The sequence below is a fragment of the Salvelinus namaycush genome, chromosome 6 (genome assembly GCF_016432855.1).
Source record: "Salvelinus namaycush isolate Seneca chromosome 6, SaNama_1.0, whole genome shotgun sequence".
Classification (NCBI taxonomy): Eukaryota; Metazoa; Chordata; class Actinopteri; order Salmoniformes; family Salmonidae; genus Salvelinus; species Salvelinus namaycush.
The window spans coordinates 14617209-14634017 of NC_052312.1; the positions used below are offsets into that span (position 1 = coordinate 14617209).

Sequence of the window (16809 nt, forward strand, 5' to 3'; positions counted from 1 at the left end):
TGTCTTGAGTGGAAAAAGTCCACCTATGTAGACAACACTTCAACAATGGAGTTACAAGTGATTGGTCGAACTGGTCACATCATTTTTGTTGACGCCTTATTCCGTTGCGACAATCTTCTTCACATTGTCCAGAGTCACAGAGTCTCCTGGCTGGACTGAATCAGACACAGAAAGATTTTATTATAGGTATATTCTTATCCTTAAATATTTAGGACAAATTTAGGTATAATCATTCAAGTTTGGAATCCCTTATTCTTTATCACTACAGATACTGTTGTCTACGTCACCACAATCATAGTTGTGAACTTCACCTCACTAAAAAACATCTATGGAAAACAATCTCTAATTCAGGACATTCAATTGGATTGAATGGATAGAATCCCTTCCCATGATTTTGTTATTGAGGAGGCAGATTCCTCTAGGCCTATAGGTGATGATAATACTTCACAGTTAAAACTGTGTTGTGTTTGACTAAGAACTACAGCTCGAGGTGAAATTACCTAATAAATAGCTCATTATGTTTTTCACAGATTTCAGTCGACTCTGTGTAGATAAGATGCCTCATCAAAAGACTTGGTTTAATGTTGTTACAATGGTCAACTTGAAGAGCAAGTAGTATAGCCTAGAGTATGAGATAGCTAAGAGTTCTGAGACATCCGGCTGAAAACCACAGAGAGAGCGAGAGAGCGAGAGAGACAGCGAGAGAGACAGCGAGAGAGACAGCGAGAGAGACAGCGAGAGAGAGAGAGTAGCGGGTCCTGTGTACAAAGCTAGCAGGCGCTAACAAAGCACAGGTACATCCTCATCTTGTGTTCATCACATACTGCAGACTTACTGTAAATAGGTTGCTGTGTGTTTGAGGGCATGTTAGTGGCACAAGAAGAGATTAAAAAATGGTTTAACACTACAAATTAAAGCTGCAATATGTTCCTTTTTGGTCGACCTGACCAAATTCACATAGAAATCTGAGTTATAGATCTTTAATTCTCATTAAAAGCAAGTCTAAGAAGCGGTATATCTATTCTAGGCACTCTATTTCTAAGCTTCCTGTTCTTAATTTTAGTTTTTGCATTTTGCTTTAACTTTCGGTTTTGTACACTAGTTTATAACAGCTGAAAATACAATATTTTTGCTTATTTAAAATATATTTCACAGCGGTTTAGATGGAACAATGATTCTCTATACATTGGTTGTTATGTCACATAAACTGAAATTCGGTGAACTATTAGAATTTTAGCAACCAGGAAATGGCATAGCGATTTCCGCATATTGCACCTTTAAAGATCCTGAGTATGGCCTAAATAAATACCTTCAACTTCCTTTGTCTTGACTGTTGTTAAATGCTTTATTCATCTTATTACAAGCAAGTCCGTTTAAAATGAATTTGGCAGAGAAGCAATGCACTTAATTCAAGTAGCTACATTAATAATATGTTACAGTAATACAGACAATAATGTTAATACAGTGAGAGTTGATCAAAAGAGAATTCATTGGACTGTTTCATTCATCCAGTTCTACTGTCTGATCCCAGCGTACACCACTGTCTCCATGTGACCTCTCTGTCTTCTAGACCTGTTCTTCTTGTTGCTCAGATTCAGAGCTACGTAATGGAGATGGTCTGCATTTTGGGCCTGTGAGAAACAATTATAATTAGGGGAGGGGGAAATAATACCATATGTTATTATTTAACATAAACATTTTCATACATATTTTTATGGTAATACAAAATGTAAGGAATTGTATTTACCTCTGCAGCCGTAGAAGGGACTGCTGGACATGTCGTCAGAGCGACTGATCCTGAAAAGAAACACACCAAAGATTTTTTTTTTAAACATACCAAACCAGACCACACAGATACATCTGTAGGTAGTGATATTAAAGAAGAGCAACTTCTAAAATGTAGTCACTTACCTCTGCACTGCAGACACTTTCTCTGGTTCATCTTGTACATGATGCACGCAAGGACAATGATCAGGATTAACGAGAAAGCCAATCCTACACCCAGGCAGTACACCAAGAGAAGAAGGTCTGCCCTATGGCCTGTGGACATTTAAACATTGATAAAGGACCTTCAGAACACTAAGTCAATGTGTATTCCACACAGAAGATTTGTAAAATATAATAAAGATACAAGCCGTATCACCTACCTTGAATGTCCAGCTTGGTCCCGTTCCCAAGCAGTATCTCCCCACATGAGGCCAGAGCACAGTAGTAAGTCCCAGCATCAGAGAGGCTGAGGTTCCTCTTGGGGAGGTTGTAGACACAGATCTGTGTAGGAGACCCAGCCTCAGGGCTCTTCTCACACTGATCACTCCTGTCTCCATGGGTGTAAATGATTCCTGGATGGGATTCTCCTGAGCCATGTCTGAACCAATAGACACTGTGTTCTCCTACACAGGTCTCAGTGTGTATTGTACAGTTCAGAGACACAGAGTCTCCTGGCTGGACTGACTCAGACACAGGCTGCTGGAGCACAGTCATGCTTCTGGACCCTGAACCTGACAAGAGGATTTATTAGTCAGTAAATCTGTTCCCAATGTTGTGTCCCAAGTTAACATTGTTGAAATCATACACAGTCATATCTGATCATGCAAATACAGCATCATTAAGCCATTGTATCCAAAACATAAAGTGAAAAAACCCCTTAACATTATAGGTGCAGAACATTAGTTACTATTTCCTTCCTCTCTAAATTCAGATGTTGTACCTTTCACAATGAGAATGACTCCTGCTCCAAACTCCACCTGGTTGGCATAAGAGTTCCCACAGTAATATGTGGCTGAATCAGAGAGCTGCATGTCTGAGATCTTTAAGTGATTAATTCCTTCACCGCTTTGCACTGAGAAGCGAGTGTTACCCTTAAATTCATGGAAAAATGTTGCATTCTTGTTATACTTGTAAAAGACTGATAAAAGTTGAGGATTGTCACCCATTGTTTGCTTGTACCACATAAAGTACCGTGCCATGTTGCCTCTATAGAAGCAGTGCAAAGTCACTGTCTCTCCAACATTGGCTGTAACAAGATGCATTTCTGAGGATTGTGCAGCAGCTAGAATACACACAGAAACATGATCCATTACTTACACAAGTCCTTTATATACCCAAAATATTTGATGAATTGCATCAATAAAGTACCTAAGTCTACATCCCTTAAGCAGAGAAATATCACAGTTGGACTTACCCATCGCTACAAGAAGTGCCAGTATCAGACACTGTGACATCATCTTTGAACTTGTCCTCTTCACAACCTGTGTGTTGAGTGGAAAACTCCACCCATGTAGACGACACCTCAACTTTGGGGTTATTGGTGATTGGTCGAACTGGACGTGTCATTTTTGTTAACACCTTATTCAGCCAACCATGGTCTTCGTAACTGAAAATCACTCATAGAATCCATGAAAACTGAACCAATGCTTACTGTATAGGATATTTTGGAGAGGGTGGGTGAAACATACACACTTTGTGGTGTCTAGATGATAAATATATTTAAACATTGTTTAGTTTGCTATTTAGGCACCAACTGAATCAAAGATGTCCAATACTGAGGCAGTGTTTAAAGAGAATAAATGTATGTCCTTCGTTAAAGTGGGTTGAAAGTATAATGTTATCTGGTAACTATGCAGTACATTTTAAATTATACATTACACATCATGTACCTCCATGCTCTTGGTATTAAACGTGTGCTTTAAATAGATTTATCCCCACCCCATGCAACAGTTACAGGCAGTACTCCTGATGACCTGTAGGGGGGACTGTTATACATAGATCATATCCTGATATGTACAGTCGTGGCCAAAAGTTTGAGAATAACACAAATATTAATTTTCACAATGTTTACTGCTTCAGTGACTTTAGATATTTTTGTCAGATGTTACTATGGAATACTGAAGTATAATTACAAGCATTTCATAAGTGTCAAAGGCTTTTATTGACAATTACATGAAGTTGATGCAAAGAGTCAATATTTGCAGTGTTGACCCTTCTTTTTCAAGACCTCTGCAATCCGCCCTGGCATGCTGTCAATTAACTTCTGGGCCACATCCTGACTGATGGCAGCCTATTCTTGCATAATCAATGCTTGGAGTTTGTCAGAATTTGTGGGTTTTTGTTTGTCCACCCGCCTCTTGAGGATTGACCACAAGTTCTCAATGGAATTAAGGTCTGGGGAGTTTCCTGGCCATGGACCCAAAATATCGATGTTTTGTTCCCTGGGCCACTTAGTTATCACTTTTGCCTTATGGCAAGGTGCTCCATCATGCTGGAAAAGGCATTGTTCGTCACCAAACTGTTCCTGGATGGTTGGGAGAAGTTGCTCTCAGAGGATGTGTTGGTACCATTCTTTATTCATGGCTGTGTTCTTAGGCAAAATTGTGAGTGAGCCACTCCCTTGGCTGAGAAGCAACTCCACACATGAATGGTCTCAGGATGCTTTACTGTTGGCATGACACAGGACTGATTGTTGCGCCCACCATGTCTTCTCCGTACAATCTTTTTTCAGATGTCCCAAACAATCGGAAAGGGGATTCATCAGAGAAAATGACTTTACCCCAGTCCTCAGCAGTCCAATCCCTGTACCTTCTGCAGAATATCAGTCTGTCGCTGATGTTTTTCCTGGAGAGAAGTGGCTTCTTTGCTGCCCTTCTTGACACCAGGCCATCCTCCAAAAGCCTTTGCCTCACTGTGATGCAGATGCAATCACACCTGCCTGCTGTACTGGTTGTGCCCCGATCCCGCAGCTGAATCAACTTTAGGAGACGGTCCTGGTGCTTGCTGGACTTTCTTGGGCGCCCTGAAGCCTTCTTCACAACAATTGAACCGCTCTCCTTGAAGTTCTTGATGCTCTGATAAATGGTTGATTTAGGTGCAATCTTACTGGCAGCAATATCCTTGCCTTTGAAGCCCTTTTTGTGCAAAGCAATGATGACGGCACATGTTTCCTTGCAGGTAACCATGACTGACAGAAGAAGAACAATGATTCCATGCAGCACCCTCCTTTTGAAGCTTCCAGTCTGTTATTCGAACTCAATCAGCATGACAGAGTGATCTCCAGCCTTGTCCTCGTCAACAATCTCACCTGTGTTAACGAGAGAATCACTGACACGATGTCAGCTGGTCCTTTTGTGTCAGGGCTGAAATGCAGTGGAAATGTTTTTGGGGGATTCAGTTCATTTGCATGGCAAAGAGGGACTTTGCAATTAATTGCAATTAATCTGATCACTCTTCATAACTTTCTGGAGTATATGCAAATTGACATCATACAAACTGAGGCAGCAGACTTTGTGAAAATTAATATTTGTGTCATTCTCAAAACTTTTGGCCACCACTGTAGAGTGAACAGGGGTGGAGCATTACTGTGAGGGTATGTGGAGGAAACACCTACAGAATGAAAGTCAGTCTAATCCCTGTCATTCATGTACTAACTCAAATGTAGGCTACTAGTTGAGCGTTTAGTAGGGGTGTACCTCGGTGGGTAGGCCTCTTCACTGTAGCCTAATATACATTGATACAATTTCTTCTTTAAACTCTGTAAACAAATGATTGTAGTTTGAATGAATTAAACCTATGATCTTGTAAGTGACAAGATACAGGCTACATGGCATACAGTATATAAATGGACTGTGATGCTTATTGTCATGGTTGTGAACAACATTGAAAGAATGAGAGAAAACAGAGTGACACCACATAGACATCCTGCTGAAAACCACATAGAGACACAGGGTGTGGAAAAGGCCAGCAGGCCTGTCCAAAGCGTAGAGACGGACTTGTTTTGTGCTCACAGCAGACCACAGTGTGCAGGTACCTGTAAACATCTCGCTGTGTGGGTGTGACCATGGGTGGGATTAGCATTTATCAGTAGGTTGGGTCTGCAGAAGGCCTCTGCACACATTCATACAGACATACTGTATGTACAGAACACAAGAGAAGGAACAAGTCTATTTTAGCCAGTATCAGTTGTTTAATGGAATTTTATTGATGCTAAAAGTAGCAACATATGCAGGGATTTCAGAAAAGCAATTTAGTCTACTGACATACACTACCAGTCAAAAGTTTGGACACACACACTCATTCAAGGGTTTTTATTTATTTTTTACTAATTTCTACATTGTAGAATAATAGTGAACACATAAAACTATGAAATAACACATATGGAATCATATAGTAACCAAAATATTTTAGATTCTTCAAAGTAGCCACCCTTTGCCTTGATGACAGCTTTGCTCACTCTTGGCATACTCTCAACCAGCTTCACCTGGAATGATATTCCAACTGTCTTGAAAGAGTTCCCACATATGTTGAGCACTTGTTGGCTGCTTTTCCTTCACACTGCAGTTCTTATGAATGTCCAGCTTGGTCCCGTTCCCAAGCAGTATCTCCCCACAGCACAGTAGTAAGTCCCAGCATCAGCGAGGCTGAGGGGAGGTTGTAGACACAGCTCTGTGTAGGAGACCCAGCCTCAGGGATCTTCTCACACTGATCACTCTTGTCTCCATGGGTGACAAGGGTTCCTGCGCAGGATTCTCCTGAGCCATGTCTGAACCAATAGACACTGTGTTTTCCTACACAGATATCAGTGTGTATTGTACAGTTCAGAGTCACAGAGTCCCCTGGCTGGACTGACTCAGACAAAGGCTGCTGTACAATAGACATACTCTTGGACTCTAAATCTGAAAAGAGTGACATATTAATATCATGCTCTGTAAATTGTATTGTCCTGCTAGATTTATTTACAATTACAATACACAATTTATAGTGTATATTTAGAATATCATGGATGCAAAATTAATATCCAAAATATAGAACTAAGTTAGGTTACCTTTGACTTTGCCCATTTAAATAGCAGCAGAGTAGTACGTAGCTGAGTCCCCTAACTGACTTGTCTAGTTAAATAAAGGTTAAATAAAAATAAATAAACTGTGTCTTGGATATGGTCAGGTTAAAGCTGTCAACTCCTCTCTTCACACTCAGACGTTTAGTCCCAGTGAAGTCCTTGGTAAAGTTATATAACTTACCCATTTGTTTGAGAATTAGAAATATCTTCAACAGTGACACCATCTTTGAATATAACATATTGAGTGGAGAAAGTCTACCCATGTGTATAGCACTTCAACAAAGGGCTAATGGGTGATTGGTTGAACTGGACCCAATCTTCTTTCTTGACGCCTCATTCAGACGACCATGGTCTTGTGGTCTATTGCACCCTACAGAGTCACACAGTCTACTGGCTGGACTCACTGAGACACAAGATGCTGTAGAATGCAAGTAACTGTCTTAAAGGTTTTACTTGTTTGGTGGTTTGTGGTTTTCTCAGCTCTCTGGAGAACCCTGGGTCAACATAGTAGTCCATTTGTTTTCTCACCTCTCTGGAGAACCCTGGGTCAACATAGTAGGCTTTTTGTTTTCTCACCTGTCTGGATAACGCACTTAACCCTACTTAATCCGGTGAATTGCTCTAGATAAGAGCATCTTCTAAATGACTGACTTGTAAAAGTATAAGAGTGACCAGGGGTAGAGCAGTGGGAGTGTATATGGGATAAACACCTACAGCATGAAACAAGTCAATTGTATGGCAGTCTCATTCCGTATCATTCACAGAAACATGCATTAACTTTAGTGTAACAGCTGATTGGACTCACCAGCCTAATATAACCAACACACATGACACACGTAATCCACTCTGTATCACTGTCTGGTTAGTGTGGTTCTCATAGGAGGCAATCTATCAGAAGGAGTATCCTCCTCTATTGGTCTCCTTACAGAGAACCCTGCAGTAGAACCCTGCACTTGTCTGACTGAGAATGCACTAGTTCTCCCATGACATCATAATAAAATGGCCCCTTCCTCTGAGCCCATCGATATAGAATAGATGGTTCTGTATCACACATGACGCACATGACGCAGATGCTAAACTTGGAGAGCTCAAATAGAGTTCATTAGCTGTTATTTGTGGTTTGTAACTGATTTCAGAAAGCTATTTATATCCAAGTAAGTTTATAAAGAACTGGTTTGCTGTGACTGCAAGCTGTCAGTAGAAACATGAACAACAGTAACAAATGCGAAAACAACAGACTGACACCAGATAGACATCCTGCTGAAAACCACAGAGACACAGAGAGCAGGTAGGAGGGTCCTGTGTGTACAAGGCCAGCAGGCCTGACCAAAGCCTAGATAAGGCCTTGTACTTAGAGCAGACCGCAAGTACCTGTGAACTTGTTAGCTGTGTGTGGGGGGATGTGAGTGTCATGCTATCAACTCGTCAAAAAGAAGGTCAAGACATTACTCATGCAAAGACTCCCTGGAACTCAATTACAAAACTACACACTCAAACAAATGAGTCATTGTCTTCATCATACAGTTCAATCTACTACCGGTTTCATGTTGAGTGATTGTTGCTCCTTGTTACTAAGCAACACTTTATTATAACTATGTTGAGGTTAGTAGTAATGATCCAGGGATGATGACTGTCTGGCCTGTTTGGTGGTTGCTATTTAAATACGCTGGAAATGATTTCTAACATGTTATAGATGTGTAATAAGCATGTAATAACTATATTACCATGTTATAGATTCTTCATAGATACATATAGTCTTTTCTGGAATTTGATTGACTGCAAATTTCAGCTAGACACATGAACTATCACAGAAAAGCAATGATGTTAATGATACTTCATCAAATTAGTGAACATTTTGAACACTTCTACAAGTTGCTGCCAACTCTACTGTTGAGGCAGTTATGGGGACTTCCATGTTCACTGCTGCTCCCTGTTGAATGACAAATGGATTGCAGTCCTGCAAAGTGCACTTATACATATTCACATTTTGTCCATTGTAACTACTCCGTTACAATGTGAACATTGTCATATTTGATATCACTCAACCATATCTCAACCATATCAATTCGGTTCAAAGTATATTTAGCTAAGAAGTAAATTTTTAGTTCAGTCTTTTCTTATGGAGAGAGAGAGTTGAACTCTTAGTGACATGAATGTTGGTGGTTTTGATGGTGTGTGAAAAGAGAGTGTGGTGAGGACCCACGGTCATTGCTGGGGGTTAGAGTTGAGTTTACGTGAGTGGATAATCTATTCAGGGCAGTCAGAACACCACAGAGAGCTGTGATACAGGATATAGCTAAAAGAAGACAGTTTGAGAGGCTCAAACACCAGCAATAGATACATATTTACAGTTATTTTGCAACCAACCATATTTTTTACATTGAGGATAGGCTTGAGATGGTTGTTGCACACTGAATCTGTGGGTGAAAGTGTTGTAGAAATGTAACGACAGAGAAAAATATGAATAAAAATCAAACAATTCCTCTCTATGAAAGCAGTTGAATGTTTTATTTGATCAAAATGGAACATCAGTATCAATGTAAAATTGATCTGTAAGTAATTGTAACTTACAATGAAAAATCCACAGTCAAACATACAGTGTAGAACACACAGAATCAATTCAAGTTATTAATGTCACGCCCTGGCCTTAGTATTCTTTGTTTTCTTAATTATTTTAGTTAGGTCAGGGTGTGACATGGGGAATGTATGTGTTTTTTTTTATTTAAAGAAGGAAAAAACAAAACAAAACAACAAACAGACGACCGTGAAGCTATAAATACAAAATGGTGCTGACACTGACCATTACACACTGACATAGACAATTCCCCACAAACAGCTAAAGCCTATGGTTGCCTTAAATATGGCTCCCAATCAGAGACAACAATAACCAGCTGTCTCTAATTGAGACCCAATTCAGGCAACCATAGACTTTCCTAGATACCTACACTCAACCATAGACACAGCTAGACTACTATACTAAACATAAACCCAACTACTCTAATAAACCCCCTAAACCTTACAACCACCCTAGACACTACAAAAAACACATACATTCCCCATGTCACACCCTGACCTAACTAAAATAATTAAGAAAACAAAGAATACTAAGGCCAGGGCGTGACAATTAAAGAGGAAAAGTTGACATTTCAGTCCATGTTGTGGAGTCTCACACCAGAGTACACAGTTTCTGTCTCCATGGCGCTCCTCTGTCTCCTGGCCTTTGGTTTCTTGTGGACAACGTTCAGAGCGGCGTAATGGAGAGTAACAGACTCTTGATCCTAAAAGGAATAACAAAAATGAAAATCCAAATATTTGGTATTATACTAAATATTGCGGTATAGTGAAACAATCCTCTAATAAAATGCATATTTTCATATTTTGATTGAAGGAAAAATACATTGGTTCAGCAACAGCTAAACAAGTGTGAGGTCAGATTACCTGGTTATAATGACTGGGGACTGCAGGAGCACTTGGCTGAAGTTTGGTTCCTTTTAATCAAACACAAATAATCAATATAATCATTATCATAATACAATGAAGAGCGTTTATGACCAATTTTGACAAAAAAATGTCAACTAATGTAACTGTACCAACAATTGATAAGCATACTGTATCTTGCACAATACTATTGCTTACCTATGCACTCGCTCATCTTGTACAAAACACAAGTAAGGACAATGATGAGGATGACACACAGACCCAATGCTACGCCAAGGCAGTACATGAACAGAAGATGGTCCTCCTTACAACCATCTGTGAAACATCAAATAGGGATAGAGACACTGAGACACTGAGGGATAAAGCTATGACAATGTTAGAGACACCAACAAGACTCGGCCTGATCTGAGAGTCATACTTTCTTCTCTCATATACAAAGATATCTGAAGATATAGAAAAACAAAGATATCTGAATGACATAGAAAAACATCGATATCTGAATGATATAGAAAAACAAAGATATCTGAACGATGTAGAAATACAAAGATATCTGAAGAAATCTGAAGATATATGAAACAGAATGTCAGAAGTATCACTTACGGTCAATGTCCAGCTTGGTCCCGTTCCCAAACAGTATCTTCCCACATGAGGCCACAGCACAGTAGTAAGTCCCAGCATCAGAGAGGCTGAGGTTCCTCTTGGGGAGGTTGTAGACACAGCTCTGTGGAGAAGACTCAGCCTCAGGGCTCTTCTCACACTGATCACTCCTGTCTCTGTGGGTGTAAATGATTCCTGAATGGGATTCTCCTGAGCCATGTCGGAACCAATAGACACTGTGTTCTCCTGCACAGGTCTCAGTGTGTAGTGTACAGTTCAGAGTTACAGAGTCTCCTGGCTGGACGGATTCAGACACAGGCTGCTGGAGCACAGACATGCTGTTGGACTCTGAGTCTGAAGAAGGTGAGCAACTAAAGTAAAACTAAGTGGGTGAAAAACACGAAAAGCCATGTATTCATTACTAGCATTTGATGAAGCAGTTGTACAAACATACCAACATGTAGGGCCACACAAATTGTAATTGACGAAGCAAATGTTTAGTTACCTTTGACAATTAAAACAGTTCCCTCTCCGTATGTTTGCTCATAGATGACTGTAGTGGAACAATAGTATGTAGCTGAGTCCCCTGGCTCTGTCTTTGATATGGTCAAGTTACAGCTGTAGTCTCCTCTCCTCACAACCAAACGTTTGGTCTCAGTAAAGTCCTTGATAAAGTTGTTGGAATAATAATGGCCACCATAAAAAGAGGACGTCATGTGGATGGGTTCCTGTCCAAAACTCTGCTTGAACCAATGAAACCTGGTCACCGACACATTAGGACGAAAGCAAGTGAGAGTCACAGTGCCTCCCAGCTCAGTAACCATCACAGGGGTTGGTTGGATTACGTTTGGTTTGGTAAAAGCACAAACTGTCAAAGCAAAAAAACAAAATAGATCAAAAACAAAGACATGGATAAACCATTTCTACCCGTTACAGACAGAACATCCACTTCACTTATCATATTAAAACAACATACTTCAAATGATTAAAAAAGGAACTAAATTAAATGTCTTACACTTACCCAAGTTGATGTAAAACATAAATACTTCTCTATCCATCATTGTAACATTAGTCTCTTCTGCACTGTATAGTCTGTGGGTCTGACAGGGGGGACTTTCTATCCACCTTATATATGATGGCACTTTAAAAGGAACCCATCATACAATAGGAGGGAACACTGAAACTAGAGATTTTATTGGCTGACTACAATCTTAGACGTGTGTCCTCTGGCTTACTATAGTTTGAGCTTCACGGGAGTTACTTTTTAAGACGACATTATAAAGTTAAGTAAGAGTTACTGGATCACGCAGTCAAAAATTTGCTTGATACAACTGTTTATTTTTTGAGAGAAATGAAACATTTTCTAAAATGATTTCTCTTTTGATGTTTGGACAGGAAACAGTAATTGATACTACCGACCCCAACTCAGCCCAACCCAAGCGTTAAAGTAATCATCCATAACGTACATTTACCCACCTCTGCATAGAATCACATTTCTGGCTCTTGATTTTCATCATCAACATTAAATTCTGATATTAGTTATATGAGCATTGAATAATATATATTTTTGTTGGCCTAATTTCAAACCTTTGTTTGTTTCCAATACCTTTATTTTTTCATGAAGGAAGAGGTAACAAAACTATTGAGATGGCACACATTCTTTATCTGCACTTTGTCCTCTTGTTGAATGTTTTAGGGTTCTTAAACGTTTTCAACTCGAGACCCAAATGAGAAATTGACTGTCCTCTCATGACCCAAATTCGACCTCCAAAGACCCTAAATAAGAAGAAATAGTGTGTGATTATAGATGTATTCTCATAACTCAGGACCCATAGTTTATGAAACCCTGCACAGTTTAGGGTTTGGAAAATGCTTTTAGCTTGTGGTTTGTATTCTTGACATTGTACATCTAACTGAGAGGCAGGGGTCTGGTGTTTACCGAAATAATTACAATTTAGCATTTACTGTTACTCTCAAGCGGGAAACCTTCACTCTTGCGCAGACATTTAGAAATGAAAAAAAATAAGCCACGGGAGTTTTTTGAGTGAGAATAAAGACGACTTTCGAATAGTAAAACATGTATAAAAGCAACAGATACCATTAATAAGAAGGGGCTAGAAGAGTCTTGTATGGTGAGTGTGGCGGATTAATCAGAATTAGTTGGGTAACATAGATAAATAAGATGTTTTATTTACATTATATGCTTATGTGAGATACTTGTCATTAGAATGTATCCCTTTGGACTATACTCTTGGCAGTTGCACTTTTCCCTTCTCAGCTAGGGCTCAATCACTTGGGGCCCAGAAAGGGGAGATGTCAGGCTTGTCTTTTACATGTCTCTGGTAATATGCAGAATATCAGAAAGGGAGGAGTACAGAATGGAACATTGTCTTCATATGTGAATGTATCTGTTAAACCATGTGGGGATGGCGTCATTAAGGGGGAACCAATTATCTCTTGGCTCCACAATGTCTGTGCGCAAGTCACTCCCCTCAGTGAGCTTGTCCAGGAGTGGGGAGAAGAGGGGGTTTACTTGAGATGGGAGTATATAGAGTTGACAATTGAGTTATGCCTTGGATAAGGTAATGGTTTGGTACTATGAAGTACCAGGAACGAGATTAGAAACTCGTTTTAGAGACCAAACTGAGCGATAATTTATAGCGAATGCAATCTGGCTAAGGGATACTCCTTTCTCAAGTAAAAGGCCCATTGTGAAGTTTTCCTAAGATCTGGGGTTTTCCTAAGATCTGTGGTTCGTCATGTAAGTTGAGAGGGGTGTATCTTTTCTATAAAATATCTCGGTTGCCATTATGTTGGGACTCTTAACAATTCATTATAGATAGTGAATTGTTGAAAGTCACAGGGCTATGGTAAAGCTCATATTATTAAAGATAAAGTTTAAGTTTAAGTATAACTCTGACTGGTGTGTGGTTTGTAACTCTCCTCATTTGGTAATACAGGAAATTGCCACGACATAAGCTACCGAGTGGCTAGGACAGGCAAGCCCCATACTATTTTGGAGGACATTATTCTTCCTGCTGCCGCGGATATGGCTGGGACAATGCTGGGGGAAAAGGCAAAAAAAACTATACAGACAATGACTTCCTCAAACAACACTGTTTCACTACACAGTGACATGGCAGGAGATGTTGTGTAATAATTACTGCTTCGCATACAAGCCAGTGAATTACATGCGTTACAGCTGGATGAGTCAACAGACGTGGCGAGCATGGCACAGCACCTGGTATATGTCCGTTACGTTTATGAGGGGTCAATTAAGGAATCTTCTTCTGCAAACCACTGGAAACCAGGACAACATGAGAGGATAGATGGACAGCTTTGTGACATCAAATGGACTTTGGTGGTCAAGATGTGTTGGTATCTGTACTGATGACGCAAAAGTCATGACAGGGAGACATAGTGGAGTGGTAACGAGCGTGCAAGTAGTTGCTCCCTACGCCACTTGGGTAGACTGCAGCATCCACCGAGAGGCTCTTGCTGCCAAGGGAATGCCTGACAGCTTGAAAGACATTTTGGACACTACAGTGAAAATTGTTAACTTTGTTAAAGCAAGGCCCCTGAACTCTCGTGTATTTTCTGCATTATACAATGATATGGGCAGCGACCATGTAACGCTTTTACAACATACAGAAGTGTGCTGGTTATCAAGGGGCAAAGTATTAGTATGGGTGGCAGGTAGCCTAGTGGTTAGAGCGTTGGACTAGTAAGTGAAAGGTTGCAAAATCGAATCCCTGAGCTGACAAGGTAAAAATCTGTCGTTCTGCCCCTGAACAAGGCAGTTAACCCACTGTTCCTAGGCCATCATTGAAAATAAGAATTTGTTCTTAACTGACTTGCCTAGTTAAATAAAGGTAAAAAAGTAATTAACTCGTTTTTCTTAATTGAGAGACGAGCTTAAAGTTTTCTTTACTGACCATAATTTTCACTTTTCTGACCGCTTGCATGATGACGAGTTTCTCACACGACTGGCCTATCTGGGTGATGTTTTTCTTGCCTGAATGATCTGAATCTAGGATTACAGGAACTCTCCGTAACTATATTCAAAGTGCGGGACAACATTTAGGCTAAGATTAAGAAGTTTGAGCTCTTTTCTGTCTGCATTAACAAGGACAACACACATGTCTTTCCATCATTGTATGTTTTTTTGTGTGCAAATGAACTCAAGCTTACGGACAACGTCAAATGTGATATTGTGAAAAGATTTGGCATGGGTCCTCAGATCCTAAAAAAGTTATACAGCTGCACCATCGAGAGCATCCTGACTGGTTGCATCACCGCCTGGTATGGCAACTGCTCGGCATCCGCCTGCAAAGTGTTACAGAGGGTAGTGCATACGGCCCAGTACATCACTGGAATCAAGCTTCCTGCCATCCAGAACCTATATACCAGGCGATGTCAGAGGAAGGCCCTAAAAATTGCCAAAGACTCCAGCCACCCAAGTCATAGACTGTTCTCTCTGCTACCGCACGGCATGTGGTACCGGAGTGCCAAGTCTAGGACCAAAAGCCTTCTAAACAGCTTCTACCCCCAAGCCATAAGACTCCTTAACAGCCAAATGGCTACCCGGACTACTTGCATATACCCCGCCCCCTTTTTTTACGCTGCTACTACTCGCTGTTTATTATCTATGCATAGTCACATTACCCCTACCTACATGTACATATTACCTTCATTACCTCAACTAACCTGTACCCCAGCACATTGACTCGGTACCGGTACCCCTTGTTTTTAGCCTCGTAATTGTTATTTTCTTGTTGCTCTTTTATTTTTTTACTTTAGTTTATTTAGTAAATATTTTCTTACATTAAATTTTTATTAAAGCTGCATTGTTGGTTAAGGGCTTGTAAGTAAGCATTTCACGGTCTACACCTGTTGTATTCGGCGCACGTGACAAAAAACATTTGATTTGATTTGATTTGTACTAGACTGTCACCAATTAAAAAGTTAACATTGGCCGTTGATTACATCACTCTTTTTACATGGTGGGGTCTCGAAAAATATTGGATATCATAATGGGGTCGCAGGACAAAAAAGTTTGGAAACAGCTGATTTAGGTTTGGTGGGGCTCATAAATGACCCCAAGGCTTCACCGTACAGATGGTTTATACATGTTCAAACTAACTATCCACTAGCCCTAAGCCTTAACCCCAGCCCTAGCCTAACTCTGACCATAGCACTAACCTTAGCCCTAACCCTAGTCCTAGCCGTAACCCCTTCCTAACCATAACCCTAAACATAGCCTGAATGTAGATACAGCTACAAAGGTAGACAGGTCTTTTCAGGTGTTTTTGCTAAAAGTGGGGTAGCTGCAGTCCAGTATGGTGACTGGAGAATGGCCGAGTAGGTGTGTCGAAAGGAAAGTAGTGGGCGTGAGGAGTTGGTGTGTTGAAAGTGATCTGCTATAGGTTAGACTGTTTTGATTGAGCGGTGTGTGTTTTTCATCAGTTTCTTACCACGCAGCTACGATACATTGAGCTACCAATACCACAGGAGTTTGGACGTCTGTTTTGAAGCCAGAGCATGACTCCGAGTCATATTTCTCTGTTAGTTTTACACAAATAATTGTACATTTTCAGTTATGAAACTGACGATTGTTAATTTTTTATTAAAAGTACTGATGATGTGTGTACTGTTGCTTCATGTGTTGTATGTGTGTGCTTACTGTGACTGTCACCCTGATATTGGCTACTAGGTAGCTACGTCCCACGCTGTTGCCAGACAGTAGTGCTTGGCAAGGGGGAGCGAAGGGCACTGTGTTCCGGTGTTGTTGCCGGTAATTCCCTCCCCATTGAGTAATATACTGTATGTATATATCTATCAAGGTGACAACTAGATGTTAATCAATATTCGTTTTTGTGTATGCTGCTATCCTACTTGAAATAAAATAATGATGGTAAAACATTGCCACATTAGCTACCTCCGCG

At 40.3% G+C, this 16809-nt stretch overlaps 2 protein-coding genes across 2 annotated transcripts; both read right to left on the reverse strand.

The window, feature by feature from the left end:
- Positions 1-96: 96 nt before the first annotated feature.
- On the reverse strand, positions 97-3185 carry LOC120049515. The gene is made up of 6 exons (XM_038995766.1): positions 3182-3185; positions 2708-3049; positions 2148-2492; positions 1912-1942; positions 1748-1797; positions 97-155 (listed from the first exon to the last, which is right to left on the reverse strand). Exons 1-6 carry the CDS (start codon positions 3183-3185, stop codon positions 97-99), a joined length of 831 nt encoding a protein of 276 aa, XP_038851694.1.
- Positions 3186-9975: 6790 nt separating this feature from the next.
- LOC120049516 lies at positions 9976-11922 on the reverse strand. Its single transcript, XM_038995767.1, has 6 exons — positions 11886-11922; positions 11370-11732; positions 10868-11218; positions 10466-10582; positions 10268-10317; positions 9976-10107 (listed from the first exon to the last, which is right to left on the reverse strand). The coding sequence occupies exons 1-6, from the start codon at positions 11920-11922 to the stop codon at positions 9976-9978; spliced, it is 1050 nt and encodes a 349-aa protein (XP_038851695.1).
- Positions 11923-16809: the final 4887 nt, after the last annotated feature.